Raw genomic sequence first — 17,148 nt, 5'->3', positions numbered from 1 at the left:
TATAGGAAAACATACAAACAGTTTAAGAATTTGCCTACACTGTCTTTGCTGACATCCTTCTTTGTTGTTTTCATTAGATTGCATTTCAAAAAAGACAAAAAAAATCAAATCTGCAGCCTTTCCGTAAATGTTTCAGTCCTTTTTTTTAATGCAAAAATACCAGGAAATGTTAGAATTTGTGCCTTTTCTTTGTCATGCAAATGACATATTTTTGGGTTTTGAAATGTGTGGATGAAATAAGATATTTGTTGCATTCTAGGGAGTTTTTCTTGTTTTACTACAATGACATTTCATAGACTAAACAATAAAACAATAAAGCAATAAATCTAGAAAATAATTAGCAGATTCAGTGATAGTTAAATTATTGTTAGTTACAGCCACAGATTGGACTGCGCTCCTTCTCCTAGTCCTCATGTAGTTTTTCTCTCTTCCTATCCAATCAGTGTCTCCTTCCTTCATTCCTTCTGCTACTGTACGCCTTGCTCGTTCTCCCATCCCTCCCCCCGCTGGAGTCTGTCCTCCTCATCTCTGTGTCTCATTTTCTGTCCATGGCTCACCTCTCCCACTCCCTCTCCTGTCTCCCTCCTCTGTTTTCTTTGAGCAGCATGTTGAAGCCTTTGTTGCTTTCTCTAGGGCTAGTTACAGCAGACATATTTGGGATTCCAGCTGGACTAGAGAAAAGAGGCAGGCAGAGCTGCTGGGGTGTCAGTCTGTTCGGTTCTTTCACTGCTCCTGCCTGAACCGTGGGGTCCACAGCCCTCCTCATCAAAGTGTAGAGTCGAACATTAATCTGACGTCTCTCGTAATCATCTTTGTGTCGTGCCAAGCTCGCTGTGTCTGTCTCGCAGGAGGATGTATATCAAGTCAGACAGGAAACAGCAGCTGTGACCTTGAGAGGACAAAACTTTAACAAGGCTGTGTTAATGTGAGGCACTCAAAATCCCACAACCAAGAACATGTTGAACCCCACAGGGACCAGTTTGGGATTTTAGACACAACTTTGCTTATTTACTTATTTTCTCAGCAATAAAAAGTCGATCTGATTCACAGGAATCGACATTTGAAGCAAAGTATTTTTTATATCTTTATCATGTTCATCTATGCTGCGTGTTTCAGGAAATTCCACAGATATTACCATTTAACTTGAGATCTTGTTGGAGAGTTGTTGGTTCTAAATTTCCTCTGCTTTTATACTTGATTATACTTAATCAGATTTCCTTGACCTGTCCCCAAATTCACTGCTAATTTTGCTGTTGCTGCTGTTTGCTCTTAATGCAGACTCAACACTTTCTCCATCTGTTACATGTTAAAGGCCCTTCAGTAGCTTAGGGGACATAAGCTACATCCACACTAATAAGTTTTCGTTTTAATATGTGTAACAATTACACCTAGCATCCGCACGACTTTACAATCTTTCAAACAAAGACTTTTGAAAATGTGAATATCCTTGTTTTAGTTTGAAAACTCCAGGATTGTGTTTTAGTCTGGCTGTGTGGAAATTAAATAGACTTCTGAAAATGATGATGCAGACACCCACATTGCGCCCTGTTTGGGTCTCATCAGTTTTGTTTTCTTGTTGTGGGCTTTTTGCCTTTGATTGATGAGACAGTTTCAGTTTGAAAGAGGGAGAGAGGGGGGATGACAGTAGGGGTGCACGATAATATTGGCGTGTCATCGATATTGGCAGATATTGTTTTTTTAATTGACAATGTGAACATGTACAAAACATCAACCCTAAGCTGAAGTATTATTTTGCACAATGAATGAATATCACACACACTGTAAAACATTGCATTTTAGGTTTACATCTGCTGGTGGGCCATCGTGAAGGGAGTACGCATAATGTGATGTTTATTCCTCTGCAGAAGAGACTTGATGATCCCTAAAATTAGGTGTGGAAAAAAGTGGATAAATATTGATATTGGTTAAAATAAGTTGTTATATATCGTCATATCAGCAAAAGGTCCAGTATTGTGCATCCCTAGACGACATGCAGCAAAGTGCTGCGGGTTGGAATCGAACCTGCGGCTGCTGTTGCAAGGAAACATTCTTGTATATTGGGCACCTGGGTCTCCAGATGAGCCACTGGGCACCGTGGTCTTATCAGTCTTTACAACAGCTTCCAATTTATTTGTTCGGCCGCCTCAACCGCATTGTACTCATGAATTGTTTTCAGCAACAGTTCCAGTTATATATACAGAGATTATTACTGAAACGGTGCCAAAAAGCTTGTGTGTGCGGAGACTGTTTTCATTTTAAAGTGCCGTTTTAAAATAAAAAACAACAACAGCAAAAAAACGTTTTAGTTATGTAAAAATGTCTGTTCCATGGAAGACCTCTGCTGTTAATCATTTGCTGGAAGTGTTTCATCAACACAGAGAATTAACAACACAGTAGAATTAATCAGTGACCAAGTACAACATTTCTGTTAAAAAGAGGAACTCCGAGTTGTGAGTATGCCGTGACTGTTAAAGCATTAAAGGAATTGTACAAGTAGTTCTACTTTGTGAGCCATTATCTCTCAAGCAATGCTGCCAAATATTCAAGACATCAGATGTTTTATGGTCTAAGTGCTTGTAGTCTAGCACAAAGTAATGCATCAGATCACATCCAGTTTGGCAGGAATGAGTTTAGCTTGAGTCCCTATGGATACAGTCGCAGAGGAGAGGAATGGGAAGAGGCCCAGTGGAAACAGAAAGACAAAGACAGGAGCGAAAAGAGTCCATGAAAAGTCAAGACAAGGAAACAGGGCGATGAGAACCGCATACCAACGGTCAGATCCTCACCGGACTGTTTGTTTAATACAGTTCTCACGAGAAAAGGGAAGCGGATGAGAAAGAAGGATGCAGACATCTTGAGGTTTAAATGAGAGCAAAATGTAAAGCATTGACATGCCTGAAATGCCAACAAGTTATATTTTGTAAATGGACAGTTGGACATAGTATTTTCTATGTGGTGTGCTAATGTTATATGCATTTACTGTCCTAATTTTTGAAGATGAAGGATGATACCATTTTAACATATGATTTTTTTAACATCATCGCTTTGTTATTGACTAGTTTGAGGTTAATTAAATTTCTAAAAGTACCGGTTAGTTTGCCTGTTTGTGCTTACAAGCATCCATTTGGAAAGTCAGTCAGTGTGTTAGCATGCACTCCAGTAAAACAAGATTTCATCATAACAAGATTAAGGCTGAATTCCAGTTATTGGGACTGTCAGGTAAACATTTAGCCAGTTATCTGGCTTACATTAGGGTTGTAATCAGATTACTCATAATTTCATTTCCAGGGCTATATTATATATTACTCTTTGAAATGACTCTTATCATGTTGATTCTGTGCATCAAGCCTGCAGACTGATGTGTTTGGGGAGTGGCAATATTTAATTCAACACAGAATCCTGAAAATGTATTGTATATATTAATTCATTATCCCAGTCTTTGTTTTTATTGGCCTGTCAGCTACTAGGAAGTTTCACAAACAACAAATTAATGTAAACTTGATCAATTTTGGGTTATTTGTGTTTCTTTAAGGCATGCAAATGGTTTCAGTAAAGTATGACTTTATCTGGGTCATTGAGTGAAGCGCATGTATTGAGGTGTATGAGAACACACTGACTTAAAATATTCATTTTGACCATTTTAATTGCATGTTGCAGTAGAGTTGGGTGTATGTATACACAGTGCAACAGTAGAAAGATACCCATCAGTAGTGATTTGGGTGTGTTGCTTCTACTGTGGGAGGGAATCAGGTCTGGATTCTCACGTGATCTCATGATCTCACCAATTTGGCTAAATTGCGAGGTAACATGATTTGGGCAGATATGGATGAGGAGAGTGAAGGTGTAAATATAGAAACCTGGAACAACTGAAATTCTCATTAAAGTTACTTTAAAGCTTTCACTTTGTAAGAATTTTAGTGTCACTGTTTTGAGTTATTTGTGTTGCATTTACAGAATAATTATCTCGATTGATGTTGTAAACACATCAATTTTTAACATTTGAAACTGATGTGTTACTCATATTCCGTAATATCAGTACACTGGTTCCAGCTGTGCTCTGTCATGTTATAGACTTGTTATGTTTATTTTTCCCTGTAGCATCAAAAAGTGTATTTGTTAGTGATATTTTAAGGTGTTTTATTGAAGTTAGAAATCCCACTAACATGACATCACTAATTGTGATGTATACAGTTAGCATGATATAAAATTTCATATACCGCAATAAAAAAGTGTGGCCATATCACCCACCCCTATGTTTGTTGAGAGATGAAATCTCATGCTAGTCTCAGACAAGTTAATTTGTAATTTAGATGTTACAGAAACAGACCCACAGAATTATCCCGAACTGAACTGCTTGCCCTCCCATGGCTGCTAATAAGAGCTCATCCCCCTGTTTGGCTTCCTCTGTGTGTCTGTAATGCACACACACACACACACACACACACAGAGAGGCAAAAACACACACTCCCCCGCTGTGTTTGGACAGTGCAGCTCATAAGCTCTATCCCCAACACGTGGCCAAACGTAGCCTGCATCTTTTTTTTTCTTTGTGTGTGTGCATCTAGCCCACTTTGTGTATGTGTGTGTGTGTATGTGCCTGGCTGCCCATGCTGACTGTAATGTAGCCTGTCATATATAGGTTAATACTACTCCCTAACCTACCCAGCCAATCAAAGCCAGGAGAAGAGAGGAGAAAGCCCAGTGGCCCTAGGCGCTGCATAAGGCTGCAGTGTGTATCGACAGCACCATCGGACCGGCTTATTGACCGGCCGTCTGGCTGCCTTGCTCACTAGTTGTCTGTCTAACTGGCTTTCTGCTTGTCTATGTCTAATCTATTTGTCTATTTAAAGTCTTTTTGTGACCCCCGTCACCGCTTTAAGTCCCTGTATTTATTCGCCTGCTGCTCCACGGGGGGGTCGGCCTGTCGCGTGCTCGATGTGTGGCATCAGAGCCAAAGAAACGAGGGGTGGATTGTGCAGAGTTGTCACGCTCATGTTGTCGTAGCCGCCATGTTCTTGGCTGATGGTGAAGGAATGTGTGAATGGGCAACCCCTTCCTTGCTGTTTTTCTCTTTCAGTCTCACACACACACACACACACCTCATTCAGCACACCCCCCTCCTCGCCCTGACAGGATTACAGCCTCCTCCATGCTTTTTAATTAAGGGGTTAAATAGACCCCCTACTATGGACCTCGAAAGGGGCTGAGTGTGTGTGGCAGGAGGAGTTGGGGAGGTCACATGACTGTTCATTTAGACCAGTATGAAAAAGAACCCTGTGTCCTTCTGATTAGCATGACTGTGTGTGTGTGGGTGTATTGGGGCGGAGGCTGATCAAAAGGCTAATTAACACATCCACACTGCAGCCGGTTGATTTAAGAGACAGCCATTCTGCCCTTTTGTTGGTGTAACATAACAAGGTTATTTTTATATTAGAATTTGATTGAAGAGTTTAGCTACTGAAGCATTTAGCATGTGCTCCAGTGAGTGCAGTTTCAGCAGATGAGTGAATTGCAGCACAGTTTTTCATCATCATTTGATTCCTAATCAAGAAAATCTGGTATGAACTGCTTCATCTCGTCAAAATGGACCTCAAAACTGTTGTGAAATACAAAGTAATGGAATCATGTGATTAAAAGTTCAATTAATCATGATAAACTATTGATAAACCATTATCCAGATTCAAATAATAATAGTTTGACAGCTCTAGTTTTATATGAAATAGATGTACTTCTAGTGGTAAAGTGATTAGGAAGAGCCACTCAAACAGAAGTCCTCTGACTGCAAACATCCACTAAGCCCAATGTCCTTGAGCAACATAAAGAATCCTTCACCTCTGACCTCCTCTCTTATACACAGGATGGATAATAACAAGAAAAAAAATCTTGATTTATAACCTGTCTTTGTGGTGTTTCAGGATTAAGCTTTATTGAGCTGTCAGCCCTCACAGACACACCATTCTGTAGTGCAAGAGCACAGATGCAGACTTGCACACACATGCATGATTTCACATGTGCTGCACACTACATGCATGCATGCATACATTCACGAGCAGCCAGGACCCTCCTCCCCCTCTACTTGGAGCATGTTGACCCCCATATATAGGTCATGTGATGTATATGCTTTGAAGTCTGAAGTGCGTATCATGAAAAAGGAGAGCTGCTCTTTAGAAGTATTTGCGTAAGGCTCTACAAATCTCAAGTACATGAGTAGTGTTGTTTTTCCAGACAATCCCAAGGCAAGTGTATCATAAATTAATTACAGGGTAGTTTTTTTTCCTTTTTTTAGGGAGGCTGGGTGAGATTTTACTACTACTCCCTCTTGGGCTCGACACATGGTAGACAGAGGATGACACTGCTTTTTTTAAAAAACGTGCTCAGGAAATAATTATATTACTGATTATTTTTTACAAAACAAATAACAGCAGACAATGATGTGCACTTACTGCTTCAATTTGGCAAAAACACATGTAAGTGAAAACAGATACAAGGGATATTTATTGCATTGTTTGTTGTAGCTAGCATCTTGCACATATTTGCATATATTTTTAATTTTTCCTGTTGTCTATTTTTATATATATTATAATTTCTCTATGCTTATATATTAGATCAACTGTATTGTGACCCCGTTTAACCCTTGGGATCAATAAAGTCTTTCTGATACTGATATATAACATTATATTTTTCAATTCTGGCAGCTGGGGATCTGTCAGACTTTAAAAGCAGGCAGTAGAATTGCAGAATGATATTCAATACACGGAGAAATCGATGAGAACATACACACAAGTGTCCCTCTGGTACTTGGTGACACCTATCAGCTCTAGAGTTACTGCTTTGTCACAGTCTCTGCTCTGTCAAGTGGCGAGTCCAGGAAATAGGAATTTGCCTTGGGGGATCAGTAGATATCACATTAAGGCCACAGGTCTCACAAGTGTTAGTCTGTTTAACTTTTAACCTGTTACAAAGCTAGCCTGTTACAAGCTACTGCTGAAACTGCTGCACATGCTGTTAAAAGTTAAGAAGCTCTGACATGTTAGCTTCACAGTTAAAACAAGGGGAAGTAGTTAGCTGATAAATGCATGGATTGCTGATAAGCACTGACCATGTGCCAAGCATCCAAAGAGACCAAGGTTTGAGATGAAATGAGGTTTGGTATTTTAAAGGTGATTTCCATAGATATGTAAATGTCAGTTTGGATTGTTGTGAGATAACAGCGGCTGGGGAGGTGTTGCTGTGTGAGTTTTTGGAATGTCGACGAGGCTCACTAAAACATGTTGACACCCGTGATAACATCAGTCGTCGTGCATGCTCCTTTTAAGTGTCCTTTAGGCAACTCACAGGTAAACACACCAGCTCTGAAAGCTGCAAGTACTAAGAAGGTGCTTCTTCTCTTTGATTCAGACAGACGAGATACATGGAGATGTTGGTTAAAGGTCGGGGAATTACAGGAAACGACGCTTTCTTTACCATGCTAATGAAATCCTTCTCAGTATTTTGATGTCTACAGAGGGTCTGTTGTAGAATTTAATGCAGCCTGAAAATTTAAAATACTGTCAGGATGTTTGAATTGGATATAACTCACCGAAGAATTGGATTCAAAGTCTGGAGACAACTCTGTCTCCAATGGTGCTGCCAGATTTATGGGGCGGCACTTCTATTTGGCTCGGTCTTTAAATGTGTCTGTGCTGTACTCTAACATGGCTCTGACCCTACTTTCACAAGGGTCCATTGTCAGTGTGCTGCTAATGATTTAAGCCAAACACACACTCGTTCCATCACATAGAACAGCAGAGTGTCAAACCAAACACTAGATGTTTCACACAACCCAGTGACACAATCAGAAACATTGTTTTTGAAATGTGTCTGTCTACATCTTTAACTTGCATTTATTGTCGCTACAGACCTAGAACACACTGCCTGCGTGAGCAGCGTGTGAGTGTCTGGGAACCTGTTTTTTTTTTTTCAGCATCCATGTTAACATGTTGGAGTAGTCACACTGTCTGAGCAGGGCTGGTCAGCTGCTTGTCAGCCGCAGCACATCTAGAGAAATGTTGGCTCACCAACCATGCGTGGTTGTCAACAGAAATAGCCCACAAAAAATGGTGTTTTGATAATTATATTGACTCTATACCACCTTTCACCACAGTTTCAACGTCTTTATCTGTCACAGAGATGAGGAAATACAAACACATCTGTTCTACTTAAACTTTCCTTCTTCCTTTTCAAAATAGAAGTCCTCTGACAACGACTCTGTAGACAGAATCCCATCAGTTGTTGACACAAGGCGTTTTATTATGAAACATTTAAAGGAACATGTTGTTTGCAGTGAGCTTGCATGTCTTCACAGATGAGCAGAATATGTGCTTATAAATGTTGCAATACAGTGCTCATAGCAGCAGGCAGCCCTGCAACTGCATCACAGCAACTACGCTGCCAGTGTGAACACCCCCAGTGTGCAACATGCTGCAGTTCAGCGAGCTTGTTGTCACGTGCTGCATGCAGTGTGTTCCAGGTGTAGGTCTGCATGATATGAGAAATATTTGCGATAACGTTACGTTACGATATTACTTGTGATACATAAATAAATACCTAAATGTGATCAGTTCTTGACACAGTAACTGTTTCACAGCATCTCTCCTGTATATTTACTGGCAGATTACGTGATATATTTCTTTAAGTCACCAGTTCCTTTCTTGCGTTTGCACATTTTTCATCTTTTTATGCTTTACTCCAACGATGCAGAGTAGCACAGTAGTATTAGTCTAATATACCTCATTTGCCTGCAGATTTTGACCAATCATACGGTTTCTAACAATGAGGGCTCTTTCTGATTGGCCAGTGTGGCGCATAACAGACAAAATAGCACCTACACACAGAATGCAATTTGATAAGTTGTTAATATATTCTTTATCCAATGTTGCAGTATTTTGTGATGTGCTTTTGTCCACAGTGTTATGATGATATTTAAAAAACTCACAACCTCACTACAAACAGACATTAACTAACAGTGTGCCTTTTTTTCCCCACAGAAATCCCAAGGCCACGGTGCAGAGGACCAACAAGAAGGTGAACAATGACCCCACACTGCGCATCCAGAACCTTTCTATTCTCATCAGGCAGATTAAATCCTACTATCAGGTAAGATTTCTCTCTGCAAGCTGCAGTCTCATATCACATGTTCCTGTTCTTGCTTGATCTAAAATGAAGGCTGTTTGACGGTGGTCATGTTGAGGTAGAGGTTGAGAGCTGCTTTTAGTGGAATCTGTGGGTCAAAATCATGATCATGACTTGCAACACTTTGATCCATGGCTTAGGCTAACGCTAAGCTCTAAGTAAAGCTGAACACAGTGTTCCAGTGTTTCCTCGTGCCTGAGCTGGGGTGGTCTTTATTCATACAGTGGGTTTTTTCCCCTTAAATTACAGTAAAAAAAAAATACAATCAGACACAGCTTTCACTCACACACACACAGAATTGAATGTTTCCACACAAACTCATGCCACATGAAGACTCGGCAGTGTAAACAGAGATATATTTACAGATGTGTATGTGTGACTGCGTGTGATGTGGTATCATAACCTCCATCCATCCAGATGCCAGAAACGGCCCAATAAATATACAGAGACATCAGGAATGCCACTGATCTGCCTCTCCCAATCTCTGTGATAAATCAGTAAATTCATTTACTTTTCTTTTTTAATCTCAAAAAATGATCCTGTATGGAAAATTTCCGTCTCGGATGACTTTTTTTTCCTGATATATCAGCCTCTATTCTCTCAGGTGTCCCAGAAAAAGACCAAAACTACAAGAAGCAGTTCACAGCGATATTGTAATGCCTGCAAAGCAGATGTATAAGCTTTAGCAGAAAGATGTGAAGGAAGCATACCAAGTCACATGCAGTGAAGTCTTATCTCATGTTCAGTCTGTGTTGTGAGATATGTCTGTTAACTCTCACCACAGTTAATCTTTACTTTGACTAAAAGGAAATGACTGAATGTTGAGGAGGAAGTGTTGGGGAGTAAAAGATGGACTCCTTCATGTTAAAAATTGAGCCCCACACTTCTCTCACATAGCACTTCAATGCATATTTGGTGATCTGATAGTGTGTTGAAAGCTGTAAATGCAGGTGAAAGTGATACATTGATACACAGTTATGTAGGAAAATGTTGTGCACATGCATCCTGGATCATATTGTGATCACTTACTTAACTTTGCAGTATGCACATATTGTTGCATGCTACACTGTTGATTTGCCTGCGTCAGACACCTATGACAAGAGTTTACAGCGCACATCTGAGCCCTGGATGCCAAATAGCATGCAGTCCTTATCTACAATCACCTCACTCTGTATGGCTGAGGTTATGAATAAATCTGAATAAATTTACATACAAGTCATAGTTCTGAACATGACTTGAAATCCTGAACCGTCTGAAGCCCCCTCTCCACTGGAGAGAAACCCACTAACACCCACTAACATCTGGCTTTTTCATGGATATTTATTGGCTTGAGCTCCGATTGTCAGTAATAGAAACATGACAGTGACTTTATGTGATAGGACAGATAAAGCGTGAAATGGGAAGAGAGAAGGGATGACGTGCAGCAAAGGGCCGAAGCCAGATCCGAACCCGTGGCCGCTGCGGCGAGGACACAGCCTCTGTACATCGGGCGCCTGCTCTACCAACTGAGCCACTGGTTGCCCCAGACATCTTTTTAAATTAGTCAACACCAAGTTTGTAAGAGATACTGAAAAATATACCATAAAAAAAGTAACAGCGCAACATTTTTATTGGCCTTTATGCTGCTTTCTACTGTTTTCCAGGATGTTTGTTACGTTGAACGTGACACAGCAGTAAAAAAACAAACAGACAAAAAAACAGAGAGTCATTCTTGTCGGCTGCAGAGTCCTGTGCATAGCTGAGGTCTTCTGGCAATGGGAAAGGGGTCTATTACGGGTTGTTAGAGGGGTTTTCCTGCTAATTTTGGTGAAAAAAGTGGAATTGTTTCGTCTTACAGTGGAGTCAGCCTTGGTCCATGTGGCCAAAGTATTCGATACAAAGTAAGTTTTCTTACCGCTTATTTAAAAAGAAGTATAGTTATTAAAGGAAGATGATCTTAGGACAAATGATTTTGCAGTTGTATTTATCTGCTCCAGCTGCAGGTGGAGATGCAAATTTTCACTCGTTTTATGGCGCAACTGTTGGTAACTTATGTGTCATCTCAGCCAAAAATTCTGTTGGTCTCTGTCCAAGCAGCCACAGAGCATCGTTTTCTCTGTAACAATTTCACTGTCGCCCATGCTGCTGTCCACTGCTTACTATTTCTTACTATTTTTTTTCTTGGCATGTTTGTGATTTTGAACATGACACAAAAAAATCTTGGAAAATTAGCTACACCAAAGTCTGGCTGGGCTTGATGGCATATGGTCCCAGTTTTCTCTGCAGTATGCAAATTAATGTATCCCTTAGACATTGCACCACGGCATTATCATATCGTCCACATTGTCTGGTCATTTTGAAATGTCAGATGTCAAGATTACAATATATGTGTTTTCTGCAGGTATTCGACACACAACCAAAGTCAAGTTTGTGTTGCAGTTGTGCAGCTCTTTGGCTTTAGCTTTTTTTCCAGTCTCCTGTCTTACAGTATTGCTTAAATGCTCAGTGCCACTTCTTGACTGTAACTTTTAATCCAATTGTGAAACTGGTGAGTTTAGCAAATTGAAACATCCCAGAGAGAATATGATTCATTACATTACAGCAACAGTGTCTCAACTGTGTTTATGATAACCAGGAATCGAGCGTGACCCAGCATGCTGTTGCGACAGTGCAGCGAGTTGAGGAATGTTATCATGGCCAAGCAGTCGCACACAGATTTCCCACACATCAGACTTAGCACTGTGACCCATATCCTCAGGGGCTGTTGGTCTGCAGAGGCTGCATAAAGGCATTTTTCATGTTATTTGCTTTTGTTCAGTATGAACTGGAGAAACTGTGAGTTTTACGGCCTACTTAATTACATTTTCTCTGTATCTTGATAGTACTTTAGTGAGGCTGTTCTCGTTGTTGTTTTTGTTGGTTTAGCTTGTGCATAACTTTTTTTTTCTTAGTCTGAAACTTCATCTGTCTTTTTGCACCAGAGGTCAAGCGATGAGTGTCACTGGCTGGTTGATTGCTTTGTTAGGTCTAGTTTGCCTCTTGGTCCTAAACATCCTGCTAATCACCGATCATCTTATTTAAACAATCAGCCTATTGTGTAGACTTGGACGTTATAAGCTTACAAAAGCCCCGCAAGGCTCATATGGCTAGCAGAATTATCGGTGTCAGAGTCAGTGGTGGGTCAGCGGCTGCGGAGGTTAAGTCAGGACCAGGAGAGCTGGTGGATGATGAGATGATGGGACGGGTTAAGGATATTAACTGGGGGCATTCTGGTGACTAAGTAAGTGACAGGACATATCCTGCATATTTAAAATCCTGGATTTAGCAAGTCTATGCAATGAAACCCACCTGTTTTTGCAAAAAAAAACCAAAAAAAAAAACATTATGGAAACAGAAAATGTTTTTTTTTGCCATTGAAAGTAGGGGTCGACAGATTATGTGTTGAATTAAACTTAATCCCCTTTTTTTTTTTTTTTGTTGGTCCATGTGACCAAATTGTTCATACAAAGTAAGTTTTCTTAACCTCTTTGTGAAGTATGTGTAGTTTTTAAGGACGGTGGTTATTTGACATTGTAAAACACAATGTGAGTACTTTGGTGTTGTTTCTGGAGATCTAAATGCAGGCCAAGAATTGCAGTTTTTATTTGTTTTGTGGGCATTTAAATCATACTGTTGAGTAGTCTGAGTTGTTTTAGCTTTAGGACGACATTGTAAGCCAACAATGAAACTCTTGTTCATCTACGGTGTTTCGTTAATCTTCTCTGTTTGTCGCCGCATCGCTCCGTTGACCTCGTGGTCACTCTATTGTTCGGCCACTTGTGTCTGCAGGCTCTGCCTCACAGAGACCACCTACAGCTTAAAATCCCCCATAGGTCACTGCTGTCCTTGCCGTGTGTCTCTCTGCCCCCTTGATGGCCTTTAAGGGACTGTCTCATGATATGGCTCTCAGGAAAAAAAAATGTTTTGCCTTGTTTGCATGGAGCTATCAGTGCTTTGCGCCAAGGACTTTGAGGTTAGATGATAAAAAAGCCAAAAAAAACTCCTCTTGATTGTGAATTATCTCAGTTCTTTCATGCATTTGCCTTTAATCTCCCCCTCTCTTTGATTTACTTTGTGCAGTAGACTATCAGTGATGAGACTTAAAGTTGTTCTTATTTAACTGCTGCAATCATTGCAGCTGCTAATCAACTAAAAGCAACCAGAGGGCTGGATAATGTCTATTTAATCAGAGTAAAGGCACTAAATCAGATAAGTAATAGTGAGAAGTGGGCTTTAAAATGCAAGACCACTAAGGAAGAGAGCAAGTGTGAGAGATGCGGACAGACTGAAAGTTGGGCAAGAATTGATTCTTTGATGATTAGAAGGATAAAGAAAGATTAAGTCTCAATGCAAGAAAGTCAATAGCCATAAATTTAAAAATACAATTCTGGACATAATAATTACCTGTAACGGTTTTTTAAGACTTTGCTGTACGTCCACCAATTGGATTATGAAACATTATGGGCATAAACAATGTGCGTTGTGTTTATTTACTACTACTACTGAAATTATTAAAGACAATGGACATGAATTCATCTGTTTCTTTTCATTAAAGAACATTACAAATATATTATGTTTTAAAAGTTGCAAGTACTCACACACTGATGAGAAATTATGCACAGAAATAAAAAAAAGATGCATCTAAAAGCATCAATAATGTTTATTAATTGCATCATAGCCCTTTGAATTGTAATCAATCAATCCATCATCTGGATATTGTTTGGACAGTAGGCCAGAGACAAAAAGACGAGGGATACGTAGCAGATCTGCATTCATTCATGTGGTCTTGTTCTGTTGTCATTATTTGGACAGTGACACATCTGTTGTTGTTTCGGCTCTGTACTCCAGATAATTGGATTTGAAATGAAACAATGACTTTGTGTGTAAGTACAGACTATTAGCTCTGGACATTGTGTCCCCCTCCTTTTTTTCTGTGCTTTTCAGATACTGGAGGGGCTGTGAATGGACATGGCGACATGCCTTGTATTGTTTACCCAAAATGGACTTCTTTAATACCTTTTAAAGATGGTAAAATCTTCAGCCTCTGTCATTGTTTTAATACAAATCAAACAGCAGAAAATGTGTCTAAATACTTACTAATGGATGGCAGTGTACCTACTCCCACACAGTGCTCTTAAGTCAAAAATAGGCATCTCTTATTGGGGTAACGAGGAGGAAAATTGGCTTTGATATATGGTTTTGTGGTCTCCTTTTCCTGTGGTTGTTTTGTCGCTCACTGGTTTCAGATTTCCAGAGCCATATGGATTGAGACAGAACCGTTCAGGTCTGAGGCTAATGGACTTAGCAGGTTTTCAATTTACTGTACTACTCAGCAGCACTTTGAAAGGGGACCTGGAGTGGGTGAAAGCCTTGTATGGTTGGTTGCTTCCTGTGATTCAATAAATTGATCTCACTTGAGACTCTTTTTAATTAAATTCTCCAAAAATCAGTTAGAAACCTCTCTCTAGGTTAACAATACCACTGTGTCAACAGAGTAAATGGTTGGTATGTTTTCTTCTTTTGAAGATAAGAGGATAAACCTAAAAGTAATTTACAATTCACTCTCATAAAGTCAGTGTCTAACTGAAGGCTACTGCGGACTGGTGTCCACAGATATGTTGTCTCTTATATAAAAGCTCTATATTTCATTTAGAGTGTCTGGCGAGTCAGCAAGCGCTCCAATTCAATAAATTCTTGACCTCCCTCTTCCTCCCAAAGGCTCCGCTGGCGTCAAGAAATGACTAATTCATTAACCTTCTTGAACTGTCAGAGGCAGATAGTTGAGCGTGTTTCCTCCCCATCCTTTGTCCACTCCTCCTTACTGCCCTTTCACTACTTTAATGTGTTTTTTTTCACATCATATCACAGGTCCAATGAAAAAGAAATAATAAAAGACACATTTGACCAACGTCCCACCCTATTCTAGCCATAGAAATTATATCCATGAAACAATAGAAATGTGTTCCATTGTCACTGCTGTCAGCTCCCATATCCTCAACAGTTAAAAAGGTAAAAAAAAAAGGTTGCTAAATAGATTCTATTATATAGAGAACTGCCCATCGCATAGTCCCAATGAATTCAGGATGTGCCTAATGTTATGACCCTTCATGTCAATGTCCTGTGTCTCTCAACAGTTTGTCCAAATGAACTTATTCTGTTTTCATTTTACACAGTGTTTATTCGATTTTAATTTGGATTTGTTTCTTGCTTACTGTCTTTTTTATTGTGTATTTGATGGTTGCCAAAAGGCTGCCAAACAGTGTGAAATATCCAAGTAAACCCTCGGACAGGATATCTGATCTTCTTCAGTTTAAAATGGTAAATTAATTCCCTGATCTAGTGATTATGGTGGAATGTGGTCTTTTCATTTGAAGGTACGATATGCAGGATTTTTAGTTACTCTTTGGGAACATGCTCACCAGCAATAGAAAGTAAAAGCCAACCCCAGATTCACTCTCATTTGGCGTTTTGCCACACTATATTTGCATTTGTTCGGCACTGTGTCTGTTGGGTGCCTGCTGCTTCAGTCTGGTACCTGGTTGCTACCTTTTTTTTTTGTAAAGCCCCAACCTCACTTGTCTACCACACCAAAAAGTGCCATAAGTGGAGATGTTCTTCAACATTTTTTAGATAAGATCTCTTTAATTGTTTCCCAAAATGTGTAAAGCCTTGGACATATCCAAAACAGATGCAACAGAGCGGCTGAAGCCTGTCTGCGTCGATCACATGTGGGATCTATCTTGGCTTTAATCATAAAAAAGTCTGGCTTTTGGGGCATCCATGTAGCTCACCTGGTAGAGCGGGCGCCCCATGTATAAAGGCTATGTCCTCACCGCAGCTGCCATGGGCTCGATTCCAACTTTTGGTCCTTTGCTGCGTGTCATCCCCTCTCTCTCCCCCTTTCACACTGAACCTCTCCTATTAAATAAAACATCTCCTATTAAAGGCAAAAACCTGAAAAGAAATCAAGACACAAAAAAAAAAATCTGGACCAATGCAGACGTTTACAATGTGAATTGAATAACAGCATGCCTAAGAACTGCCTCTCTGTACATGATGTAATCCTTGCAGCATGTGTGTGCCATTTTCCACATGGGAAACCCATGGAGATTGTTCTTTGTGCAGAAGTTGTGAAATGTCAATTGAGGCAAGACCAGAATTTCAATAATAATGGTTTTTATTTCATAGTCTGAGCTCTCTTGGGCTTGAGTGTGTGTCTGCGTACATGTTTGTGTGTGTGTGTGTGTGTGTGTGTGTGTTCAAAGTCTCTGTTACTGTTCTGGTACAGTAGATTGTGTAGGAGGAGGTCAATGTCTAGACAGGCTTCAGACTTCAGAATCTGGTGAACAGATCAGGGCTGAACAGCTGTAAGCGTGTGTGCGCTTGTTCAGATAAATGTAGTGTGCATTTTTAATGTTGCATAAAAGCAGAAATGATGATTGTAGTCACTTATTAGTGAGCGTAAATGTTCATACTAGCATTTATCGCAATTCTGTTTCCTGAGTGGGTTATTAAGTTTTCCGGATGCTTGGTCATTTGAGTCCGTTGAAAGTTTCTTTTCTCTCGTGGTCAGTCCAAATATACGCGGGGCCTCCTTTTTAATTTAGTGGCCTCGGTTTGGCATACTTAAGCGGGGTGTATTATGGAGCCTCAGCCAACTGAACTGAATTCTTTGTGCTTTTAGTGGCTTTTCTCTAAGCTTGCTAAGTGAATCCCTTTATCCTGGTTTATGAAAATCGGGCTCGGGAAACATCTGGTGCCATTCAATGTCAAAACTGCTCATTTAGATTGATGGGATGGTGATACCTTTTTTTTCCAGGGACAGAAATAAGTGTATTTAAGATGTTAAGAATCTTTAAGCTTCTGTAGATGTTGTTGAACGTTGATTTATTGCAGGTTGATGTGCGTTTTTGTGCAGACCGAAGCAACATTTTTCTCTGCTCCTTCAAAAAAACGTAA

The 17,148-nt window shown here is 40.0% G+C and overlaps 1 protein-coding gene across 7 annotated transcripts in view; it reads left to right on the top strand.

The window, feature by feature from the left end:
- Positions 1–17,148, top strand: part of ccdc88ab (coiled-coil and HOOK domain protein 88ab) — an 88,375-nt gene that overhangs the window by 6,484 nt on the left and 64,743 nt on the right. For all 7 annotated transcript variants that reach the window (XM_088086344.1, XM_088086343.1, XM_088086345.1 and 4 more), the window contains exon 3: positions 9,027–9,135. In XM_088086344.1, the coding sequence (XP_087942470.1) occupies positions 9,027–9,135 (109 nt within the window). The remainder of the gene's footprint in view (positions 1–9,026; positions 9,136–17,148) is intronic.

The sequence above is a fragment of the Plectropomus leopardus genome, chromosome 13 (assembly GCF_026936395.1).
Source record: "Plectropomus leopardus strain MGB_pleo_1.0 chromosome 13, ASM2693639v1, whole genome shotgun sequence".
NCBI lineage: Eukaryota > Metazoa > Chordata > Actinopteri > Perciformes > Serranidae > Plectropomus > Plectropomus leopardus.
This window is presented reverse-complemented; position numbering and strand designations above follow the sequence as displayed.